Source organism: Malaclemys terrapin, chromosome 8 (assembly GCF_027887155.1).
Source record: "Malaclemys terrapin pileata isolate rMalTer1 chromosome 8, rMalTer1.hap1, whole genome shotgun sequence".
NCBI lineage: Eukaryota > Metazoa > Chordata > Testudines > Emydidae > Malaclemys > Malaclemys terrapin.
Genome location: NC_071512.1, coordinates 65,699,335 through 65,720,031, shown reverse-complemented (window position 1 = coordinate 65,720,031; position 20,697 = coordinate 65,699,335). Strand labels below are relative to the sequence as shown.

Sequence of the window (20,697 nt, the reverse complement as noted above, 5' to 3'; positions counted from 1 at the left end):
AGTCATATCATTTTTACAAGAGGTAGGGTGTTTCTTACAGACAGGGAGCAAGGAGTGAAACCCTCTTCAAGGAGACTTACTGCTCATCAGAATGGCTGACACACCTGCACACTTTAGGAAAGCAAAATCTAACTTAATTATTTTAAACTTTGGAGGCTTCAAATTCATTTCCCAGGCATTGCCATTTCTGAGTCCTAATCAATGAAGCCTCCTTCCTCTCTGAACTTGTGTATTTTCCTCTGTTTCTGTTTCAAGTGCATCCATGCCTTCTTCTCTTTAATACTTGTGTATGTGGAATGTCATCTCTGATATTGTGTGTCTCACAATCCGTCTTCATTTAAATGCCTTTGGTTTGTGTGAGGGATTGTGACCATTCTTTAACTCCCATAAATAAAAATCAAGGAACTAAGGTGATGGATACTGTACCACCCAAGCAACTCCATAGCATTTTGTGTATTTCTTTCTCTATTCTGCTTGTCTTGCTTTCCTAATACTGCTTCTCTACGTATTCTTGCTTTCCAAGATAGTAGTCAGTTGGCTAAGTATGTTTAAGATTTATGGGCTACAGATGTTTATCTTATTCTGAAAATATTTAGCACATTTTTGACACTGGTAAAAACATCAGTAACATACTATGCTATAATATAGAGCAGGGGTCGGCAATGTTTGGCACATGGCTCGCCAGGGTAAGCACCCTGGCGGGCCGGGCCAGTTTTATTTACCTGCTGACGCGGCAGGTTCGGCCAATCGCGGGGCCCCCACTGGCCGCGGTTCGCCATCCCGGGCCAATGGGGGTGGCGGGAAGCAGCACGGGCGAGTGATGTGCTGGCCGCGGCTTCTCGCCGCCCCCATTGGCCTGGGACGGTGAATCGCAGCCACTGGCCAATGGGGACGGTGAACTGCGGCCAGTGGGGGCCGCGATCGGCGGAACCTGCTGCGTCAGCAGGTAAATAAAACTGGCCCGGCCTGACCCGACAGGGTGTTTACCCTGGCGAGCCGTGTGCCAAATGTTGCTGACCCCTGGTATAGAAGGTCCTTTCTAGGATCCTTCCATAGAATTCTCCATGTCTGGTTTCTTTAACTATTGTTCTAGGAGATGCACTTTTACTTTGGTAGACATCCCTTTATATTTCTGACTTTCAGGAATGGAGAGCCATAGCATGGACTCAGTTAATGAGCATTACTTTCAGATAACTTGAATTGCATATATTTAATTTTCCTTTGTATATATTAAAAGAAATGTGCATAGCCACATTCCTATCCAGTTACAGATATTATGGCAAATGAGACATATTTTAAACTTGTACTAATTAATGTGTGAAAAATTTCAAGAAAATTCTATTTTTTTGTTTGTTTTGTTTTAAACCAGGTGGAAAACTTCACAGTATCTTTCTCAGATGGCAGAGTATTGTGCTATTTGATTCACCACTATCATCCATGTTATGTGCCTTTGGAAGCTGTATCCCAGTGTACCACTCAAACAGTAGAATGTACAAAAACTGGTACAGTAGCACTAAATTCTTCCTCTGAATCTGATACATCTCTAAATATGTTGGATGGAACATTTAACCAAAGTGAGTCATTCTTTAATATAAGGTTTTGAAGCAGATTAAGTGTTTAAGGTTTTTTTTTTTTTTTTTTTTAATCTGACTAACAAACATGATTATACTTTTCCTTCTGTGTTTAAAGCTATAACTACTTCAGTCCTTTATAAGGAACTTCTTGACAATGAAAAGAGAAATTTCCAGTTGATTAATACTGCAGTTTCTGACCTGGGTGGAATACCAGCTATGATTCATCATTCAGATATGTCAAATACTATTCCTGATGAGAGGGTGAGAGAGGTTTTTATATATATATATCATATAAACTGTCATCATCTCCTGAACAGTCCTAACTTACCGTGGGTTTTTTTTATATATATATTTCTTTAGGTTGTTATTACCTATCTGTCGTTTCTGTGTTCACGGCTTCTAGATCTGCGAAAAGAGACTCGAGCTGCTCGGCTAATTCAGTCAGTTTGGAGGAAATACAGACTGAACACAGAGCTAAAACTCCATCAGGTATTTTTATCAAGGACTTCACAAAAGAATGAAGTAGTACAGTAAAAGCTGTTATCTGGCCCTGTACCAGCCAGAAAGCTCTAGAAACCAGCATTTCCAATTGTCGTAGAAAGTCCGTTTGGCGCCGGGCCAGCAGGCTATCTACCTGGCTCCGTGTGACTCCCCAGAAGTGGCGACATGTCCCTGCTGCTCCTAGGCAGAAGCATGGCCATGCAGGCACCGCCGCCCACAGATCCCATTGGCCGTGGTTCCAGGCCAATGGGAGCTGCGAAGGCAGTGCACAGGGCAGGGGCAGCACGCAGAGCCACCTCTGCCTAAGAGCAGCAGGGACAGGTATCCATGTACGGGGAGCTGCCTGAGGTGAGCGCCCCCCAGAGCCCACGCCCTGCACCTAATGTTTAGTTAACTGGCATTTTTCACTTACCGGCACCCCCCATTTCCCCAACATGCCAGATAAAAAAGTTTTTACTGTAATAATCACTCTTGGTTTGTGGTACAGTGTGGGATACAAAATCAACCAAGTTGTAAATGGTGTGTCTTCAAAGAGTAGTATTTGTAACTACTTTTTGAGGACTTCATATATTACTAAGATGGTTGACACAATCTTGCTTTAGAGCAAAATGCATCTTTTCATTCTCTTCAGAATGAGAAGTAGTCAATGTAAAGACTAGTGCTCTGCCAGGGTTACATTTAATGTTAATAAGAGTGTTTCAGTCCTTTTCCCAAGTCCAAGGCTGAAGCGGCTTTACTGAACTTTATGAAGAACTCCACACTTCTTTACAATTTAAAATAAAATGAAAAGAAAACCACATCTGAGCTAGGTCTCTTGCCACTGTGCAATGTATAGGATTTGACACACACAATTTGACCAAAGCATTTCAATTGGAATTTTCAACAATCTTGGTGTTCCATTTCTGACATTCTACAGGGAATTATGCTAAATTATATGTTCATTTTGAAATATACAAGACTATAAAAATTGCCAAACAACTTGTTGCCCACTTCAGACTTTAATTCAGGTACTTAAAAGTGAAAGGTAGCTGGGGTACATTCAAGGCTGCAGGATTTCACCATGCTTCGTTACCACGTGTATAGCATTACATTTTTCTTCTTCGTGTAGTGTCCCTATGGGTGCTCCACTGTAAGTGTGCTTGCGTCCCTACACTGCTGATTGGATAACTTTTGATAGCAGTGTCTGTTAGGTCCACTCATGCACTGTCTCTCCTTGTGCTGCCCTTGCATGGTGCACCAACAGCATGCCTCTTGAGCCTCGCCCAAAAACCTCCTGGAATACCCCCTTGGCCTCAGCATCTAGGGGCTCTTAACTGCCTCAAGAGATCGAGGAACAGGAAGCTGGTACCAAGGAGTAAGTGACACCAAGGAACATATTCTAGTCTCCGGACGAAGCCATCATGCCTCCCACTCCATCTTTGGCAGATGACTTCCATGTTTTCCAGGAGCTTGTAAACACCCTCCAGATACAACTGGAGGAAGTCAAGGACACCCACCATCAGCTCTTTGACATCCTTCACTCTTCATCCTCCTCAAAAATCGCCTTCTTGATTAATGAGGTCATTTTAGTCCTGGAAAACATCTTGTGGCAAGCCCTGGCATCAGTAGTGCCAACCTGCAAGCGAGCGGATAAAAGATAGTATGTCTCAGCCCAGGAATCTGAATTCCTATTTTCCTACTCCTCACCCAACTCCATTGTGGTGGATGCCATCAACTCCTGCAGCCAATAACATCGATCAAGGACTACTCCCTATGATAGGGATTGGAAGCGCCTTGATCCTTTCGGCAGAGAAGTTTTTCTTCTCAGGCACTTTGCAGTTCTGTATCGTCAACTACCAAGCCCTCACGGCGAAATACAACTACATAAATTACTCGAAACGGAATGACTTTATTGAAAAGTTGACAGAGACACATCACAATTCATTTAAGGCCGTTATCCAGGAGGGCCAATTAGTGGCAAAGATATTGCTGCAATCTGCCCTCGACGCAGCCAACATGGCAGCTAAGTTCATCTCTACAGCTGTGGTAATGCAATGAGCATCATAGCTTCATTTTGTCAGCTTCCCAAACGAAGGGTAGTCCACAGTTGAGGACCTTCCCTTTTGAGGACACGAAGCTCTTTGCTGGGAAGATTGACTCCTTCGTTCGCACTCTGAAGGACTCCAGGCCTACCCTCCAGTCACTGGTTATCTATACACTGGGACAAAAGAGACTATTTAGTCCCCAGCCCCAGCATAAACCACACGCCACCCACCCTCCTCCTCTCTACTTCAGAGTTCTTGTTAATGACTCTGTGGTAGAGAAGGAAATAAGGGAGGCTAGCCTGCATGTGCTGATAAGTCTTGTGGTGCAGCACGAGGAGAGACAGTACATGTGTGGTCCTAGCAGACACTGCTACCAAAGTTCTCTGATTAGCAGTGTAGGGACACAAGCACACCTACAGTGGAGCATCCGTATATGGACACACATCTCGAAGAACCATCATTACTGCACAAGGTGAGGAACTTCGTCGAAGAGTTCCTTAATATAGAAGTTAAAAGCTAGAACTACTGCTAATATCTAAAGTGCTGAAGATGTGAATAAAGATTAGGTCCAAGGGGAGAAAGCAAGAACATAACATGTACTATCTATAACGACTTACCAGCTGAAATCCCTAAGATCTATTTCAGGAAAGTTTGCTTCCAGTAACAGGAGGTGAAGAAATAACAAATCTTCTCGCCTAAGCTAAAGGGGTGGGGGAGGGGTTGAAATATGATACTACATATATATTAACTAACTTTTGTTATTAGTGGGAAACTGTCTCCCCTGACAAATCTCTGAAAATAACTATAATCAACATAGTTTTACTAATTGGCATTTATGTATTGCAATTAGAGGGATCCTGTTTTGATGCTGAAAAAGCACATGAAGCTTATTTGAAAATGTGTGTTTGAGGGAGAAATAAACATTGTTACTCAAACTAAGATCTAGTGAAATGTGTATTCCACTAAATTTTTGGAACTGATAATGCTGTGACCTCATTTTCCTTCAAGAAACGATGGAGGCTTAGCTTTGGGTATCTACTCTGTTGTTTTTTGTTTGTTTTAAACAAAAAACAAACAACTTTCAATGGAAATTCACTCCTTGCAGGAAAAAGACAAAGCTGCTCGGATTATTCAATCAACTGTAATAAATTTTCTGTCTCACCGGCGCATCCAGAAAAAAGTTAACGCAGCAATTTTCATTCAGAAACACTGGAGAAGATATTTAGCTGAGAGGAAAACTTTGAAATTAAAAAAGGCAAAACTGGAGGAAACTAAAAGTCAATCTGCTACAGTCATCCAGGTACGATTAAGTTAACGGGGGCAAAAAGCAATAAAGCTTTTTAAAAGAAGCTTCTTCTCTACTTAAAGTTGAAGGAAAAGGCACATTCCAATGTCAGAGGTTTTGCTGGTGTCATCACAAAGACTTAAAGCAGAATATTCTCTGCCTTCAGTAGCTGCAGACTAAACTACCCAGAACTCTAGACTGTTCCTTTGAAAGTGCCAAATGGGACGTAATGCTGGTATTTGCTATTGTTTTTAATGTTTCCCATTGGTACACCAAAGGGTTTAAAATAGTGGTTCCTAAATTTCTGATCACATGGTGCTGTTTTGCTTCTTTTCCAGCTGCTAAATAGCACTGAGCCTGAAAATTCATTAACTTCTTAATAATCCTTCTCTATATAAGCAACTGCTATCGGTGCCACAGGATGCTTGCTTTTAGTGGGAGGAGAAGTAGTCCTCTATTGTTTCATTCCTGATTGTGCTAATACCTAAGACATTTCCTCTATTAAGATGTGGTACATACTTTGAATACATATGAGAACCCCTTATTACTTTTAATTCAGAACTCTTATAAATAAGAATATATAAATAAATACCCAACCGTAATTTGTGGACTTCAACCCAAATGCTAGTTAAACTTTTTGTAAGAAAACTCTGGGACTTTGTGTTAATTCTCAGTTTATTTCTCAATAGTTTGAAAGGGAATCTTAACTGCTTTAATAGTTTGCCCTTTGGCACAGAATTGGTATGTAAAAAGAAATAGCCTTAATGCATTCTGTATTTGTGATCATGGAAAAAAGTTCTGGACCGTTAATCTGGGGATAGGGTAGCAGTGAATAAATTGGAACCCACAAGATGAATAGTCCATAAACTGAGGATTAATGTTGAAAGTGGCAAAGTTGGGGGTTCTTTTTGTTTTTCTTTTTTTTCAATAAGAAAAGTAACTAGCTCTTGGGGTGAAACTTCTAGGCCAACTTGAATATTAATATAATCTCAGTTTAATCCATAAATGTATCATTCTGTTCTATTTTGCAGACTTACTGGAGGAGATTCTCTGCTAGAAAAAGATATTTGCAGCTAAGATACTATGCTATCCTTGTTCAAGCTAGGATAAGAATGTTGATTGCTGCTGCTGCATATAAACGACTTCTTTGGGCAACTGTTACAATTCAGAGACATTTGCGTGCTTCCTTGGTGGCAAAACAAGATCAGCAAAGATATGAAACTTTAAAGTCGTCTTCACTTGTCATTCAATCTGCATTTAGAAGATGGAGAAAACACAAAATTGAGCAGAAACTTAAAGCTGCGATAGTGTTGCAAACTACTTTCCGAAAATGGCAAGCCTCAAAATTAGCTAAGAGAGAGCAAGCTGCTGTTGTTATACAGTCTTGGTATAGAATGCATAAAGATTTGAAGCAGTATTTACATGTTAGAAAAAGTGCTATCCAGATTCAAGCCTGGCTTAGATGTGTTCAGGCTAAACATGTTTATGAGGAAAAAAGGGCATGCATACTGATGATTCAAAAGTATTACAGAGCTTATCGGTTGGGTAAAATTCAAAGAGAAAACTATTTGCAAAAACGTGCAGCAGTTACAGTCCTCCAAGCTGCTTTTAGAGGCTGGAAAACTCGTCTGTTATATAGACAAATAAAAGCAGTCTATGTTGTTCAATCACATTGGAGAATGAGACAAGAGCAGCGAAGATTTTTACTCATGAAACAGTCGGTTGTTACATTACAGTCGCATGTGAGAAAATATCAACAACTAAAAAGATACAAAGAGACTAAAAATGCTGTTTGCATAATTCAAACTCGATACAGAGCATATGTTTCATCTAAAAATGCTGTCTCTTCTTTCCAGAAAATGCGCCTTGCTGCCATTGTGCTACAATCTGCCTACAGAAGAATGCAAGCTAGGAAAGAGGCTCACATATTGAGATCTGTGGTGAAAATTCAGTCAAGTTATCGTGCTTATGTTGCCCAGAAAAAATTTGAAAATTTAAAAGCTGCTGCAGTGAAGATTCAGGCTTTTATAAAGATGATACAAGCACGTAAACATTACCGTGCTTTAAGGGAGGCAGCACTCTGTGTTCAACGAAGATACCGTTCCCAAAAATACATCCTTCAACTTAAAGAAGAATATAGGAAACTGAAGGAAGCTTGTGTCAGAGTTCAAGCTGTAGTGCGAGGGCATCTGATCAGAAAACAAGTACAAAGCTGGAGAGAGGCTGCAACCTTGCTCCAGGCTTACTACAGAATGAAAAGGGATAGGCAACGTTATTTGAGGGTGTATACCGCTACTGTTATCATTCAGAATCGTTATTGTGCATACCAAGAGCAAGTCCGTCAGAGGCAGAAATTCTTGAAAGTCAAAAAGGCAGTTGTCTGCTTGCAAGCAGCCTACAGAGGTTATAGAGTACGCAAAATGCTTAAACTTCAGTATACAGCCACTGTTAAAATCCAGACAGCTTTTAGAGCTCATGCTGCAAGAATGAAATATCAAGCAATGATTCAGGCCTCTATTGTGATTCAGAGGTGCTACAGAGCCTACAAAACGGGTTACAAAGTGAGACTGAGCTTCTTAAAAAGAAGAGCAGCTGTGATTTCTCTTCAAGCAGCTCTTCGTGGTTGGCAAGTACGAAAACAGGTTCAAAGGCAACATGCTGCTGCAGTTACAATACAAACTGCCTTTAGAAAGTTCCAGGCTCAAAGATTCAGGCTTATAAACAGTGCTGTGCTAACTATCCAGCGGCATTATAGAGCCAGTATTGTAGGTAGAAAACAGTGGCAAGAATATATGGAACTGCATAACTGTATTGTACAGCTCCAGGCAGTTTGGAGAGGAAGAACTGTGAGAAAACAAATTCGAAGGAAGCATCAATTTGCAGTAATGATACAATCCTATTACAGAATGCATGTAAATCAATCAAAGTTGAAAACTTTGAGACAAGCTGTCTTAGTGATTCAGAGACACTACAGAGCTTACTGTATGAAAAAGGAACAACGTACACTTTATCTAAAAACAAAAGCAGCTGCCTTAGTCTTGCAAGCTGCTTTCCGTGGGATGAGAGTGAGGAAACAATTATGGGAACTCAACAAAGCTGCTACTATTATACAAGCAACCTACAAATCCTATGTAGTAAAAACAAAATATGCAGCACTTAAAGCTATGACTATCCTGGTTCAAAGGCGGTATCGTGCAGTTGTTCAAGATAAGTATCAAAAGCAGGAATATCTGTCTTTAAAGAATGCAGTTGTTAAAATTCAGGCTATTTATAGAGGTGTAAAAGTAAGACGACAAATTCACTGCATGCATCAGGCAGCTATTTCAATTCAAGCCATGTTTAAGATGCATCGTATAAACATTAGATATCGTGCAGTGAAACTGGCAGCAACTGTAATTCAAATTAGATATAGAGCATTTTGTCAAGGGAGAGTGGAACGTAAAAAATACTTAATGTTACAGAGATCATCCCTTGTCCTTCAGGCTGCCTATAGAGGCATGAAAGTTCGAAGAAAGATAAGAATTATGCATCAATCTGCAACAATAATACAGTCATATTATCAAATGCACAGACAACAAAAAGATTTCAAAAAGTTATCCATGGTAACTAAACAGATTCAACAGTGGTATCGTGCTTGCAAAGAACGAAATGTTCAAGTACATAAATACAGGATTATGAAGAGGGCCATACTCTGTATCCAGGCTGCGTTTCGCGGCATGAAAACCAGGAGACATTTGAAAATGATGCATGTAGCTGCAGCCTTTCTTCAAAGGAGAATTAGATCCTTTCTTAAAAGGAAAAAATATATTTCTCTTAGGGCAGCTGCTGTTACGATTCAGAGAAAATATAGAGCAACAGCACATGCAAAGCAACAGCACCAAGAATATCTTCATCTCCGAAAGGCTGCTGTTACCATACAGTCTGCTTATAGAGGCTTTGTGGTAAGGAAAAAGATGCAACAGATGCACAGGGCTGCTACAGTTATCCAAGCAGCTTTAAGAATGTATAGAATGTGTATTTCCTATCAGTCTGTCAAATTTGCTTCAATAACTATACAACAACATTACCGAGCTTACAAGGAGGGAAAACGTGTGAGAGAAATGTATTTAAAACAGTACAACTCTGTTTTAGTTCTTCAGACTGCCTATAGAGGAATGAAAACAAGACTGCTCCTAAAGAAAAAACATAATGCTGCCACCATTATACAAAGCAATTATCGAATGTACAGGCAAAGTTGTTATTACAAAAAAGTACAGTGGGCAACCCAAGTAATACAGAAAAGATACAGAGCCAGTAAGCTGAGAGGAATTGCAGTACAGCAGTACTCTTCTATGAAGAAAGCAGCAACTTGCATCCAGAGAGCTTTTCGAGAGATGAGGGCAAGAAAAAAACATCAAGAAATGTGCCATGCTGCTGCTGTTCTTCAGAGACGTTTTAAAACATTTAAAGAACGACAAAGGTATCTTTCCCTTAAAGCTGCTGCTGTTGTCCTTCAGAGAAGATACAGAGCTTTAATTTTGGTAAGATGGCACACTCAGGAATACCTTTCTTTTCGTAGAGCAGTTATTCGTATACAGTCTCTGTACAGGGGTATTCAAACAAGAAGAAACATTCAGCATATGCATTTGGCTGCCAGCACAATACAGTCAGCATTTAGAATGCATAGGATTAAAATCTCCTACCAGAGAATGAGAATTGCAGCTGCAGTCATACAGAATTATTACAGATTCTATGTTAAAGGAAAAGCTCAACGGAAGAGATATCTGACAATTCAGAAATCTGTGCTGGTCATTCAGGCTGCTTATAGAGGCATGAAAGCACGACAAGAACTGAAAATCATGCATGCATCAGCAACTATAATACAGTCTCTTTATCGTATGCACAAACAGCATAATCATTATAAACAGTTACGCTGGGCAGTCAGAGTTGTACAGCAAAGGTTCAGAGCTAACAGGGCAAGAGGAGCTGAAGTAAAAAACTATACCAAAATTAAAAAGGCTACCCTTTGTCTTCAGTCTGCTTTTCGTGCTAAAAAAGCAAGGCAGTTGGCTACAATCATTCAAGCAGTTCGGCGTATTCAATCAGTTTTACAGATGTACTTAGACAGGAGACGTTTTCTTAAGAAGAAGACGGCAGCAATAACAATTCAGTCTGCGTTCCGATGCCATAGAATGAAGACTCGCTACAAAGCAATTCGGGATTCAACAGTTGCGATTCAGCGATGGTACAGAGCCTGTCGAATGGCTCGTTTACAGAAAGCTGAGTACTCTGCCCAAAGGCAAGCCATAATAATTATTCAGTCTGCCTATCGTGGAACAGTAATAAGAAAAATGGCAAAGCAAAAACGTGCTGCAAGAAAGATTCAGTCTTTTCTTCACATGGCTGTGCATCGTAGAAAATTTCTTCGACTCAGAGCAGCAGCTGTTACGTTGCAGACTTACTACTTGGTGAATAAAACCAAATTACAGTATATGACCTACAGAAAGGCTGTATTTGTATTACAGCAGCACTATAGATCATATTTAGCTATGAAACACCAAAGAGGAGCTTACTTAAGAACCCGGAAGAGCATTATAATTGTACAGTCTAGAATCAGGGGATTCATCGAGCGGAGAAAGATTCAGAAAATTAAACAAAGCACAATAAAAATTCAGGTATGTGAAAATGCAATATGTGTTGTGTTGTATACATCCCTGGTTAATACTGTAACATCTGATGACAAACTGTAATATAAATTGTGTTTAAAAAGAAGACCAAAAGTGCAATACTGGTTGCCAGTATGTAATAGGTTTCTGAAGCATGATTGAAGTAACTGCTATAACAATCACCAACGGATGAATCAGTTATACTCTGAAAGGTGACTTTAAAAATGGCATTGTTAGTGACTTCCACGTTCAAAATGCTCGATTTACAAGTAATAACTTTTCCTAAATTCTAGTTCTACAAACTCAACTTTCAGGCTGCGAAAGTGAAGTTGGTGTTTTTCCTGCTTGTGCAGGAAACAAAGATTCTTTAGGTTAAACTATGCCCTCATATTCAGTCGGTTTGTACAGATTAGACTAATGATAATTTAATAGTTATACTGATACGAGAAGGAATGGAAGCCAGCTCATTTACTTAAACGTGTGGGCTCTGGAGTGGTAAGTAGAGTAAAAGTAGTAACTTATTTTGTCAAAGTGAGAAGCTATGACAATATACATAGAGCAAGGGGTAGGAAGATGCCATTTTTGCATAGTCTCTTTCATCCCTCTTTAAAAGGCTCTCTTTTAGGGTGAGTAAATGGCTGATCTTGATCCCTTTTAAAAAACTTGTTAACGTTAGATGTTTGAGGCCCCTCTCTCTCGATAGATCGATAGATCTCTATATATAGATTTATATTTTTCAAGAGCAGGTAGGAGACAGCCGAACATCAGAGGGAAGAAGGTGTGGTCCGTGAATCCAGAGAGATGTCTAGGAATTTGAGGAAAAACACTCAGAAACCCAGTCTTCCATACCTCCGTGACAGGTCAAAGGGCTGCTGGGAGAAAGTAGAGAGCACTGCTCTTGGCTCCACAGACTGTAGTGGGGACAGTGGGTTCACAGTAACTGGTCCTCTGAGCTCACTTCTGGTGTTTCCCACTCTTTTTGGTTGAGTATGTCTCTCGCTACTCCCATAGGCTGTTTGTTTGTGGGAAGAGTTGCAAATGATTTTTTTCCCTAGCCCCCTTAGCTATCTTGTTTTGGGGGACAAGGGATTTCTCCTTGGACTGCCATAGCTTCCTGGAGTAGGGGGTGCCAAGATACGCCTTACCTTTTTACATTTCCTTCTCCTGCACAGCCCAAAAAGGGGAGTAGGAGTTCTAGGGTTTCTTATAATGTTCCAGATTTTTTGTTTAGGAGAAGGGGGAAACCCTCCCATTTATTTTTCAGTTGCTGGAGCCCCGAGAGAGTTTCTGCTGCCTTATCTAACCTCACTTCTTACTAATGTGCAAGTGTACCTACACCGGTGACTGGGCTTCTGCCTTCAAAACAGAGTGTGTGTAAGGTGGGAGATCCTCAGCATCCCAAATTCCCATAATATAGATGCAGAAATAATTTGATTGGCCACTTACAAAAAGTGAAATCGGTGAGTAGAGCCACAGTTTATGGTAAGAGCAGAAAAAAAAGTACAGTATAAACTAAAATATGCTAGGATTTACCATGGATTTAGTTAGAGGAGACAATACCTTCACTACAAGTTTCCAACTCTGTAAATACAGCAGTGCTACTGAGCCCATCACCTTTGAAATATTGAACAACAAAAACAGCTTCAAATCAAAGTAGTTGCAGTTAGGTTTCAGGTTGTTTCACCATTATCTTTAAAATCTGTAACTTTTATCTTTTTATTCATTTTGGGATTTTTTTTCTTGCTGAAACTTACATTGATGCAAGTGTGTGTAATATTCCCCAGCTTCTACTTTCTCTCTTGCTGTGTGCAGGAGAAACTGACTATACACAAAGTGCTATAGTAAAGAAACTGACAAGATTTCCCCCCCCCTCCTCCTTTCTAGTAATCTTGTGTGCAACTTGTAATAATAAGATTTAAAAAAGACATTCAGGCAGAAGTGACTAATTGGAGAAGTGGGGCGTTTCCTAGTTTGTCCCATTAAATACAAAATTAATTGCTTGTTGTGTTTGTTTGTTTGTTTGTTTGTTTGATAGGCTTTATTTAGGGGTTTTAAAGCCAGGCAGTTGGCTGGTAAAATGAGAGCTGCACGAACAATTCAAGCCTGGTTCAGAAGATACAGAGCACGAAAAGAATATACAGCTGTGGTAAAAGCTACTTGTGTCATTCAAGGTTATTTCAAAAGCAAACGTCAGAGGACCTGGTAATGTACTATTGTTGTGTGACGCACATCTTTTCATGGTCTTGAGCTATTTATTGTTTCATAACTTAATCTTGCTTTGTAGTCTGGCAAATCTCTGTCATCTCTTAGGCCCTGATTCTGCAAAGACTCAAGTACGAGTAATCCATTGACTCCTTGTGGCTAATGTGCATAAAGTTATTCACATGTTTACATCTTTGAGGGGCTTAATCTTTGTATTTGGTGTGAGTTTTGTGTTTGTTAATCTTGGAAAGACAGAAGGGGAGAGCCAGCTGCAGATGCTTTACCTGCTTTCATCTCTATATGTGAAGTTTAGTTTTACTACGCTGCTTTCTTCTCAAGAGTTATGTTTGAGTTTTGAAAACTCCAGAATGAAAAATGTGGTTGCATTTTTTTCTATTTTAATTAAAGTTCTAGTATCCTGCTGCAAAGTAAAACTTATTTTTGTTTTCTACTTATTTGTCTTGAGACAAGATCTAAAATTTCTCAAATCACTTTTTACTAGTTTACTCCAATGATTCATGTTTTCATTGACTTTAACTAGTCTTGAGCCTTAAGAGGTGGGCCAGTGTTCTGTTGAGAGAGAGAAAGTGTGTGTGTGTGTGTGTGTGTGTGTGTGTGTGTACCAAAATTTCTATGGACTTGATAACTTTCCAATGAATGCCACTTATCTTGCTAATCTTCTGCTGATAGCAATAAATAAATGCAAATGAAAACTTTTCATTTTTTTTAAAACTCACGGGACTTTTTTAGAAAAGCTAAAATGTTCATTTGCATTAGGTTTTTGAAAATGAAGGCCTCTACAGTTACTATTCAGAGGAGATGGAGAGAAACCCTTACTGCAAGAACAATTCTGCTACAATTCCTAGCAACCAAGGAAGCTGCAGTTAAGATTCAATCAGGTTACAGAAGATACAGCACTAGGAAACAGATTAAAAAGGTATTTTTACTCTTAAATTCAGCTGAGACGGGGTGGTGTTGAATGTTAAATATTTTCAGTGTAATGTTAAACTTGTGTAATGTACTCGGCCAATAATTTAGCTTTCTCTCTAAAAAGTGAGCCTGTTCTTCACTTTTGACATATAACTACTTTTATTCAAGTTAATTTTTCCTAAAGAAAATGTTTAAGTTGAAAATAGAAGTACTTAAGTCAGAAAATGCCAAAGTGAAGTCTGCTATCAGCAAAGACTTAAGAGTGTGCTTAACTTTCGACACTTTGAATAGTCCCATTGAAGTTAACAAGGAAACATAGTATCGGAGGGGTAGCCGTGTTAGTCTGAATCTGTAAAAAGCAATAGAGGGTCCTGTGGCACCTTTGAGACTAACAGAAGTATTGGGAGCATACGCTTTCGTGGGTAAGAACCTCACTTCTTCAGATGCAAGTAATGGAAATCTCCAGAGGCAGGTATAAATCAATGTGGAGATAATGAGGTTAGTTCAATCAGGGAGGGTGAGGTGCTCTGCTAGCAGTTGAGGTGTGAACACCAAGGGAGGAGAAACTGCTTCTGTAGTTGGATAGCCATTCTCAGTCTTTGTTTAATCCTGATCTGATGGTGTCAAATTTGCAAATGAACTGGAGCTCAGCAGTTTCTCTTTGGAGTCTGGTCCTGAAGTTTTTTTGCTGTAAGATGGCTACCTTTACATCTGCTATTGTGTGGCCAGGGAGGTTGAAGTGTTCTCCTACAGGTTTTTGCATATTGCCATTCCTGATATCTGACTTGTGTCCATTTATCCGCTTGCGTAGTGACTGTCCAGTTTGGCCAATGTACATAGCAGAGGGGCATTGCTGGCATATGATGGCATATATAACATTGGTGGATGTGCAGGTGAATGAGCCGGTGATGTTGTAGCTGATCTGGTTAGGTCCTGTGATGGTGTTGCTGGTGTAGATATGTGGGCAGAGTTGGCATCGAGGTTTGTTGCATGGGTTGGTTCCTGAGTTAGAGTTGTTATGGTGCGTGGTTGCTGGTGAGAATATGCTTAAGGTTGGCAGGTTGTCTGTGGGCGAGGACTGGCCTGCCTCACAAGGTCTGTGATAGTGAGGGATCATTGTCCAGGATGGGTTGTAGATTACTGATGCGTTGGAGAGGTTTAAGCCGAGGACTGTAGGTGATGGCCAGTGGAGTTCTGTTTTTCTTCTGGGCCAGTCTTGTAGCAGGAAGCTGCTGGGTACACGTCTGGCTCTGTTGATTTGTTTCTTTATTTCTTTGTGTGGGTATCGTAGTTTTGAGAATGCTTGGTGAAGATCTTGTAGGTGTTGGTCTCTGTCTGAGGGGTTGGAGCAGATGCGATTGTACCTCAGTGCTTGGCTGTAGACGATGGATCGTGTGGTGTGACCAGGGTGGAAGCTGGAGGCATGAAGATAGGCGTAGCGGTCCATGGGCCGTTTTAAGCCGACCCGTGAGCTGCACCATGCGGCTTGGCCCAGCTCCAGCCAGGGCGCTGGGTCTGGGGCCGCACCACACAGCTTGGCTCCACTCCAATGCTCCAGGTGGGGCCGCACCATGCGGCTCCTGGAAGCTGCGGCATGGCCCCGCGCCGGCTCCTCCATGCTCTACTGTGAGCTGCATGGGTGGTGCCTGCGGATGGGACAGGACGCAGAGCCGCCTGGCCACGCCTCCGCATAGGAGCTGGAGAAGGGATATGCCACTGTTTCCGGGAGCCGCTTGAGGTAAGCGCCGCTTGGAGCCTCCACCCCGAGCCTCTCCCGACGTCCCAACCTCCTGCCCCATTCCTGATCCCCCTCTCACTCTCCAAACCTCTCAGTCCCAGCCCAGAACACCCTCCTGCACCCCAAACCTCTCATCCCCAGCTCCACCCCCTCTCCTGCACCCCAACCCCAATATTATGAGCATTCACGGCCTTCCATACAATTTCTATTCCCCAATGTGGCCCTCGGGCCAAAAAGTTTGCCCGCCCCTGCAATAGATGGTAACACGATAAACATGAAAACCTATCGTACTTCCACTATGACAAGAAAAAGCGCACTTGACTATCAACACACAATTTATCTTCTAGAAGCAGCAGGCTGCATGTTTGATTCAGGCAGCTTATAGAGGCTTCAAGGAAAGACACAAGTTTCATCAACAAAAAGCTGCTGCTTTGGTCATCCAGAAACATATACGAGCTAGGCAAGAAGGAAGACTTGAATGCATAAAATACATCAAAACTAGAAAAGCTGCTATTAAACTGCAAGCATTTTTCCGGGGGTGGCTAGTGAGAAAAAAGGTAAGTGTCTTTTTAAGTGATTATAACTACATAGACATTAAAAATATATAAGATTGATTAGGAGTTAAGTTACAGTGAAAAACTCTTTCAGACATTACACTAACCCCTGCTATTTTTTTTTTTTTGTAACTCCATTTCTGAGTTATGATGATGTAGCAAAGACTAACTCTGGATTTGATTACTAATGCTGTTTCCTGACTCTGTTTTTCTTTCTACAGATTTTAGACCAGAAACAGAAGAAGCGGCTGCTTTGTTTTTCAGCTGCTGCATATCATCATCTCTCTGCTATTAAAATTCAGAGAGCATTCAGAATTCACCTTGTATTGAAACATGCACAAATGCAGATCTCTTCCGTCCTATGTGTTCAGGTTAGCATTATTGGGAGGAAGGAGCTGTTGCACACTACTCATTCTCTTCAACTATTACCTAACTGGAGTAATCACTAAACTATCCAGCAGGGTTGTTGCAGTGCTGTCATCAACTGTCACCAGTGTCCCCATTGTGGATGTGAAGGCCATGCCCCCTCTACACTCTCAGGCCTGCTAGTGACCCTGACTGGAAACCAGAGTCCTGACCCACTCCCTTCTCTGTGCTGAAGGGAGGAGAGATAAGATGAAGGGGAATCACAAGCTGTATGAGACATGGAGTGATATCCCTTAAACATGCAATAGCATGCTCAGGACCAATGTGTAAACAACCCCAGCTAGGTTACAGGGACCTTATTTGGACACTTTCTAACCCGGGGTAATCAATTATTTTTGTTAAGATTCAAACTTCTTGGTCAAGGTCCAGACTCCAGAGAAAATAATAACAATAATGATAATAAGTAAATAAAAAGATTTCACGGTCTGTTCAAAAGCATCTGGTAATCCAGATTTGGCCTGCAGTCTACCTATTGACTACCCTGTTCTAACCCAACCAATCATACAGGGACTTGCCTAAATTGAGACAACTAATTTAATCTCCCCAAAACAAGACGCAGGCTGCTAAATGGAAGGTGAAAAAAATCCACATGCCAAAACAGGCAAATTTACTATATAGGAAAAATCCTTTCCAGACCCCAAAACTGGTGATCAGCCTAGTCCCCAGCATCAATGGAGACCCTGCAACTGGATTAAGGATGGGGCTAGCAACTTCTTTCCCCATCCACCTCTGCAAAGTGAGCGCTAATCACCCAGCCCCATTACTACCACCACAGTCCAGTCCAGTGGCACACTTCCCCACCTTATTTAGGTGATCCCAGCCCCTTCGAAGCTGCACCTTTGCTAGCATGGTGTTCAGTTCCTGGCTTTGCATCAATTAAATCCTTGATAAATTCAGATTTTAGTCCTTACTCTATCAATTTTGAAGTTACAAGAAGTGTGTGCATACATGCATGTGTGGTGGCATTGGGAAAAGAAAGCAAGCTTAATTTGTCTTTTAAAAACTCCCATTTATCTTAAACAGAGGTGGTTTCGAGCAAGACTTCAACAAAAAAAAAGTCTACAGGATCTTCAGAAAATCATTAAAATACAGCGAATGGTTCGAAGATGGCTGAAAGAGAGAAATGAGGCTGCAACCACAATCCAAAGAGCTGTACGAAAATTCCTTTTCTACAAACACAGAAGAAAGCTGAAGAATGGAATAATTAAATTTCAGGTATATGAATTCTCATAAGGGAATTCCATTTTGCTCATGTCTGCTATTTTATAGTTCTTTAAAAAGCCTGCTTCTTTTTTATATATAATATATGTATTTTTTTTTTTTTTTAAGATGAATACTAGATTGGAAAACTAAATACCAACTAGCCATCAAGTAATAGTAAGAGACGCTGTTTCTGACAGATGTATTTTTGAACTGGGAATCTAGTATTCAGAGGACTGAATATTATATCTGATCATAGGCTTATAACTTAGAATTCTACAATTGAAGTATTTTGAGACTAAAATTTTATTAAACTCATATAAGGTTGATTTGAGATTCTAATGAATAGTCTATCCTAGAGCAACTCTTTCTTGTAAATCTTTTCCCCATTTAAGTCTTTCTGCCATGTTTTCTCTCAGGCATTGTGGAGAGGATATTCTTGGAGGAAGAAAAATGACACAGCAAAAACTAAAGCGTTACGATGCAGTTTGGAAATGGCTAACAAAGAGAGCAAAGAAGAAAACAAACTCTGTAACAGAACTGCAGTTGCCATTGATTATCTCCTAAAATACAAACATATTTCTTACATTCTTGCAGCGTTAAAACATCTAGGTTAGTAGTTTCTTTTCGTAATTAAAAATTGGGCGCACTCAAGACAGCAGTGGACTCCCAAACTTCTGAGAAAGGGGAGCACATGATTATATTCAAGCTTACAGTACAACTGGGAAAAGTGACAAAGTTAGAGGACACAACAGTATGCAAAGCCATTTCCTTCTGAATCGAATACGGCACTGATAACAAGCTGTGTTAAAGAACTACATCAGAATGTAGTCATGAATACATTATTCTACTTCCTGGCTTCCCCATGCCCAGCAGTACTACTTACTACATTTAAGGCATAAAGGGAGTCCTACTTACTTTTAATTTCACCTGATATGCAGTGTCACATACGCTGGATACCTTTGTCTTGACGGAATGTTCAAAATCCTAGTTTAAAAACATGGCTTGAAACTGATTTTGTTTTTGTTCTAATGTATTTGCCAAGCCTAATAAAGAAAAATGTTACTGTTTGAAAATAACTTGATTAGCATTCACAAATGAACCCTTTTATTTTAGAGGTTGTTACCAGGCTCTCCCCTCTTTGTTGTGAAAATATGGCCCAGAGCGGAGCAATCTTCACTATTTTTATTCTGATCCGGAATTGCAACCGCAGTATCCCCTGTATGGAAGTTATCAAATATTCAGTTCAAGTCCTGCTTAATGTTTCAAAGGTATTTCAGTGTTTTTGCTTTTGAAGTCTCATAAGTTGTGGACTGTCTAATTTACAGATATTTACATTTATCCAAAGAGATTAGCATGAATTTATCCAATGTAATAACAGCTAGTTTTGGGGGGGGGAACCCTTTTCCTGACTTTAAAACCAATTATGCCAAATTATTTTGAATCAGATCATCAAATTATTTTTCTTAATGTGAACAATTATTACATCCTATAAAATAGTCTAATTTTAATCACGGCTTTCAATGGATTTATTTTATTCGAACTAAAATCTGAGTGGCGGGGACACATCTATAGATGATATCAACAGTTCTATAAGAAATTATTATTTAAAGCTAACTCAGCACAACTTTGGGTTGGAGGTGTATTAGTTCTATTTACAGATCTAGTTTTTGGATGGAAATTTTGCAAAACCAGCGAATTTTATATGTACTAACTTGAGTGTTTGCTATATAATACAAACATATAGATCTATGAAACAGTCATTCATATGTGATGTGCTGAAACCAGTAAAATGTTTAGCATTCAAGTCTAATACATTTTCCTAAGTGAATATCTTCTATTTCCTTACAAAAATAGTATATTTTAATCAAACTGATTTTTAATATTTTTTGTAGGCTTGCATGATTTTAAAAGGATAAAACTTTGGTTAGACAATTGAACTGCATTGTAGTTGGCTAAGTAATCTGAGAGCACAATATGTACCTCTGCTGTCCCAGTTTCTAGAAAAAAGTTTTAGAAAAATTTATCATAGGGCAATTTGGCACTGTAGCTTAATGCCCAGAAATGAATTGTTTCATCTGAACTGCAATCCACATAATAAAAATATCACCTGGTTGGCCTGAATGAGAGTAGTCTTTATTTTCTTAGAGCTTGATAGGGCTATATTTGAGACCTGTTTACATCAGCTTTTCTGTCTTCCTTTTAAGTATGAAAGAACTACTCAAGCAGTTTATGAAGTGGAAAATTCTGTAGATACATTACTGGACCTACTGCAGATGTACAGAGAAAAGGCTGGTGACAAAACTTCAGAGAAAGGTGGAAGCATTTTCACAAAAACATGTTGTTTGTTGGCCATTCTTTTAAAGGATTCAAAGAGAGCTTCTGTAAGTTTTGGTACTTCATTTTTAGTAGTTTCTTATGGCTTCTTCCAGCTGGTTGCTATTGAATTATTCAGACTGCCTGTTGAAGTATATACATCTGACTATAGCAGTGTCCACCACAGTTGCAACAGTACTTGTTGCTGTAATATGGTGTGTATTTCACCTTGAGTGTGGTGCATGATCTTTGAGTTGCACAACTGGGTCTTTCTACCCTTTTTTTATATATATACATATTTA

At 40.0% G+C, this 20,697-nt stretch overlaps 1 protein-coding gene across 2 annotated transcripts in view; it reads left to right on the top strand.

The window, feature by feature from the left end:
* ASPM (assembly factor for spindle microtubules) overlaps window positions 1-20,697 on the top strand; it is a 36,793-nt gene that overhangs the window by 14,710 nt on the left and 1,386 nt on the right. For both annotated transcript variants that reach the window (XM_054038633.1, XM_054038634.1), the window contains 13 exons: window positions 1,370-1,574; window positions 1,690-1,835; window positions 1,935-2,063; window positions 5,205-5,399; window positions 6,416-11,038; window positions 13,065-13,231; window positions 14,009-14,168; window positions 16,247-16,456; window positions 16,675-16,824; window positions 17,903-18,094; window positions 18,499-18,691; window positions 19,196-19,350; window positions 20,287-20,463. In XM_054038633.1, coding sequence (XP_053894608.1) covers window positions 1,370-1,574; window positions 1,690-1,835; window positions 1,935-2,063; window positions 5,205-5,399; window positions 6,416-11,038; window positions 13,065-13,231; window positions 14,009-14,168; window positions 16,247-16,456; window positions 16,675-16,824; window positions 17,903-18,094; window positions 18,499-18,691; window positions 19,196-19,350; window positions 20,287-20,463 — 6,702 coding nt within the window. The remainder of the gene's footprint in view (window positions 1-1,369; window positions 1,575-1,689; window positions 1,836-1,934; window positions 2,064-5,204; window positions 5,400-6,415; window positions 11,039-13,064; window positions 13,232-14,008; window positions 14,169-16,246; window positions 16,457-16,674; window positions 16,825-17,902; window positions 18,095-18,498; window positions 18,692-19,195; window positions 19,351-20,286; window positions 20,464-20,697) is intronic.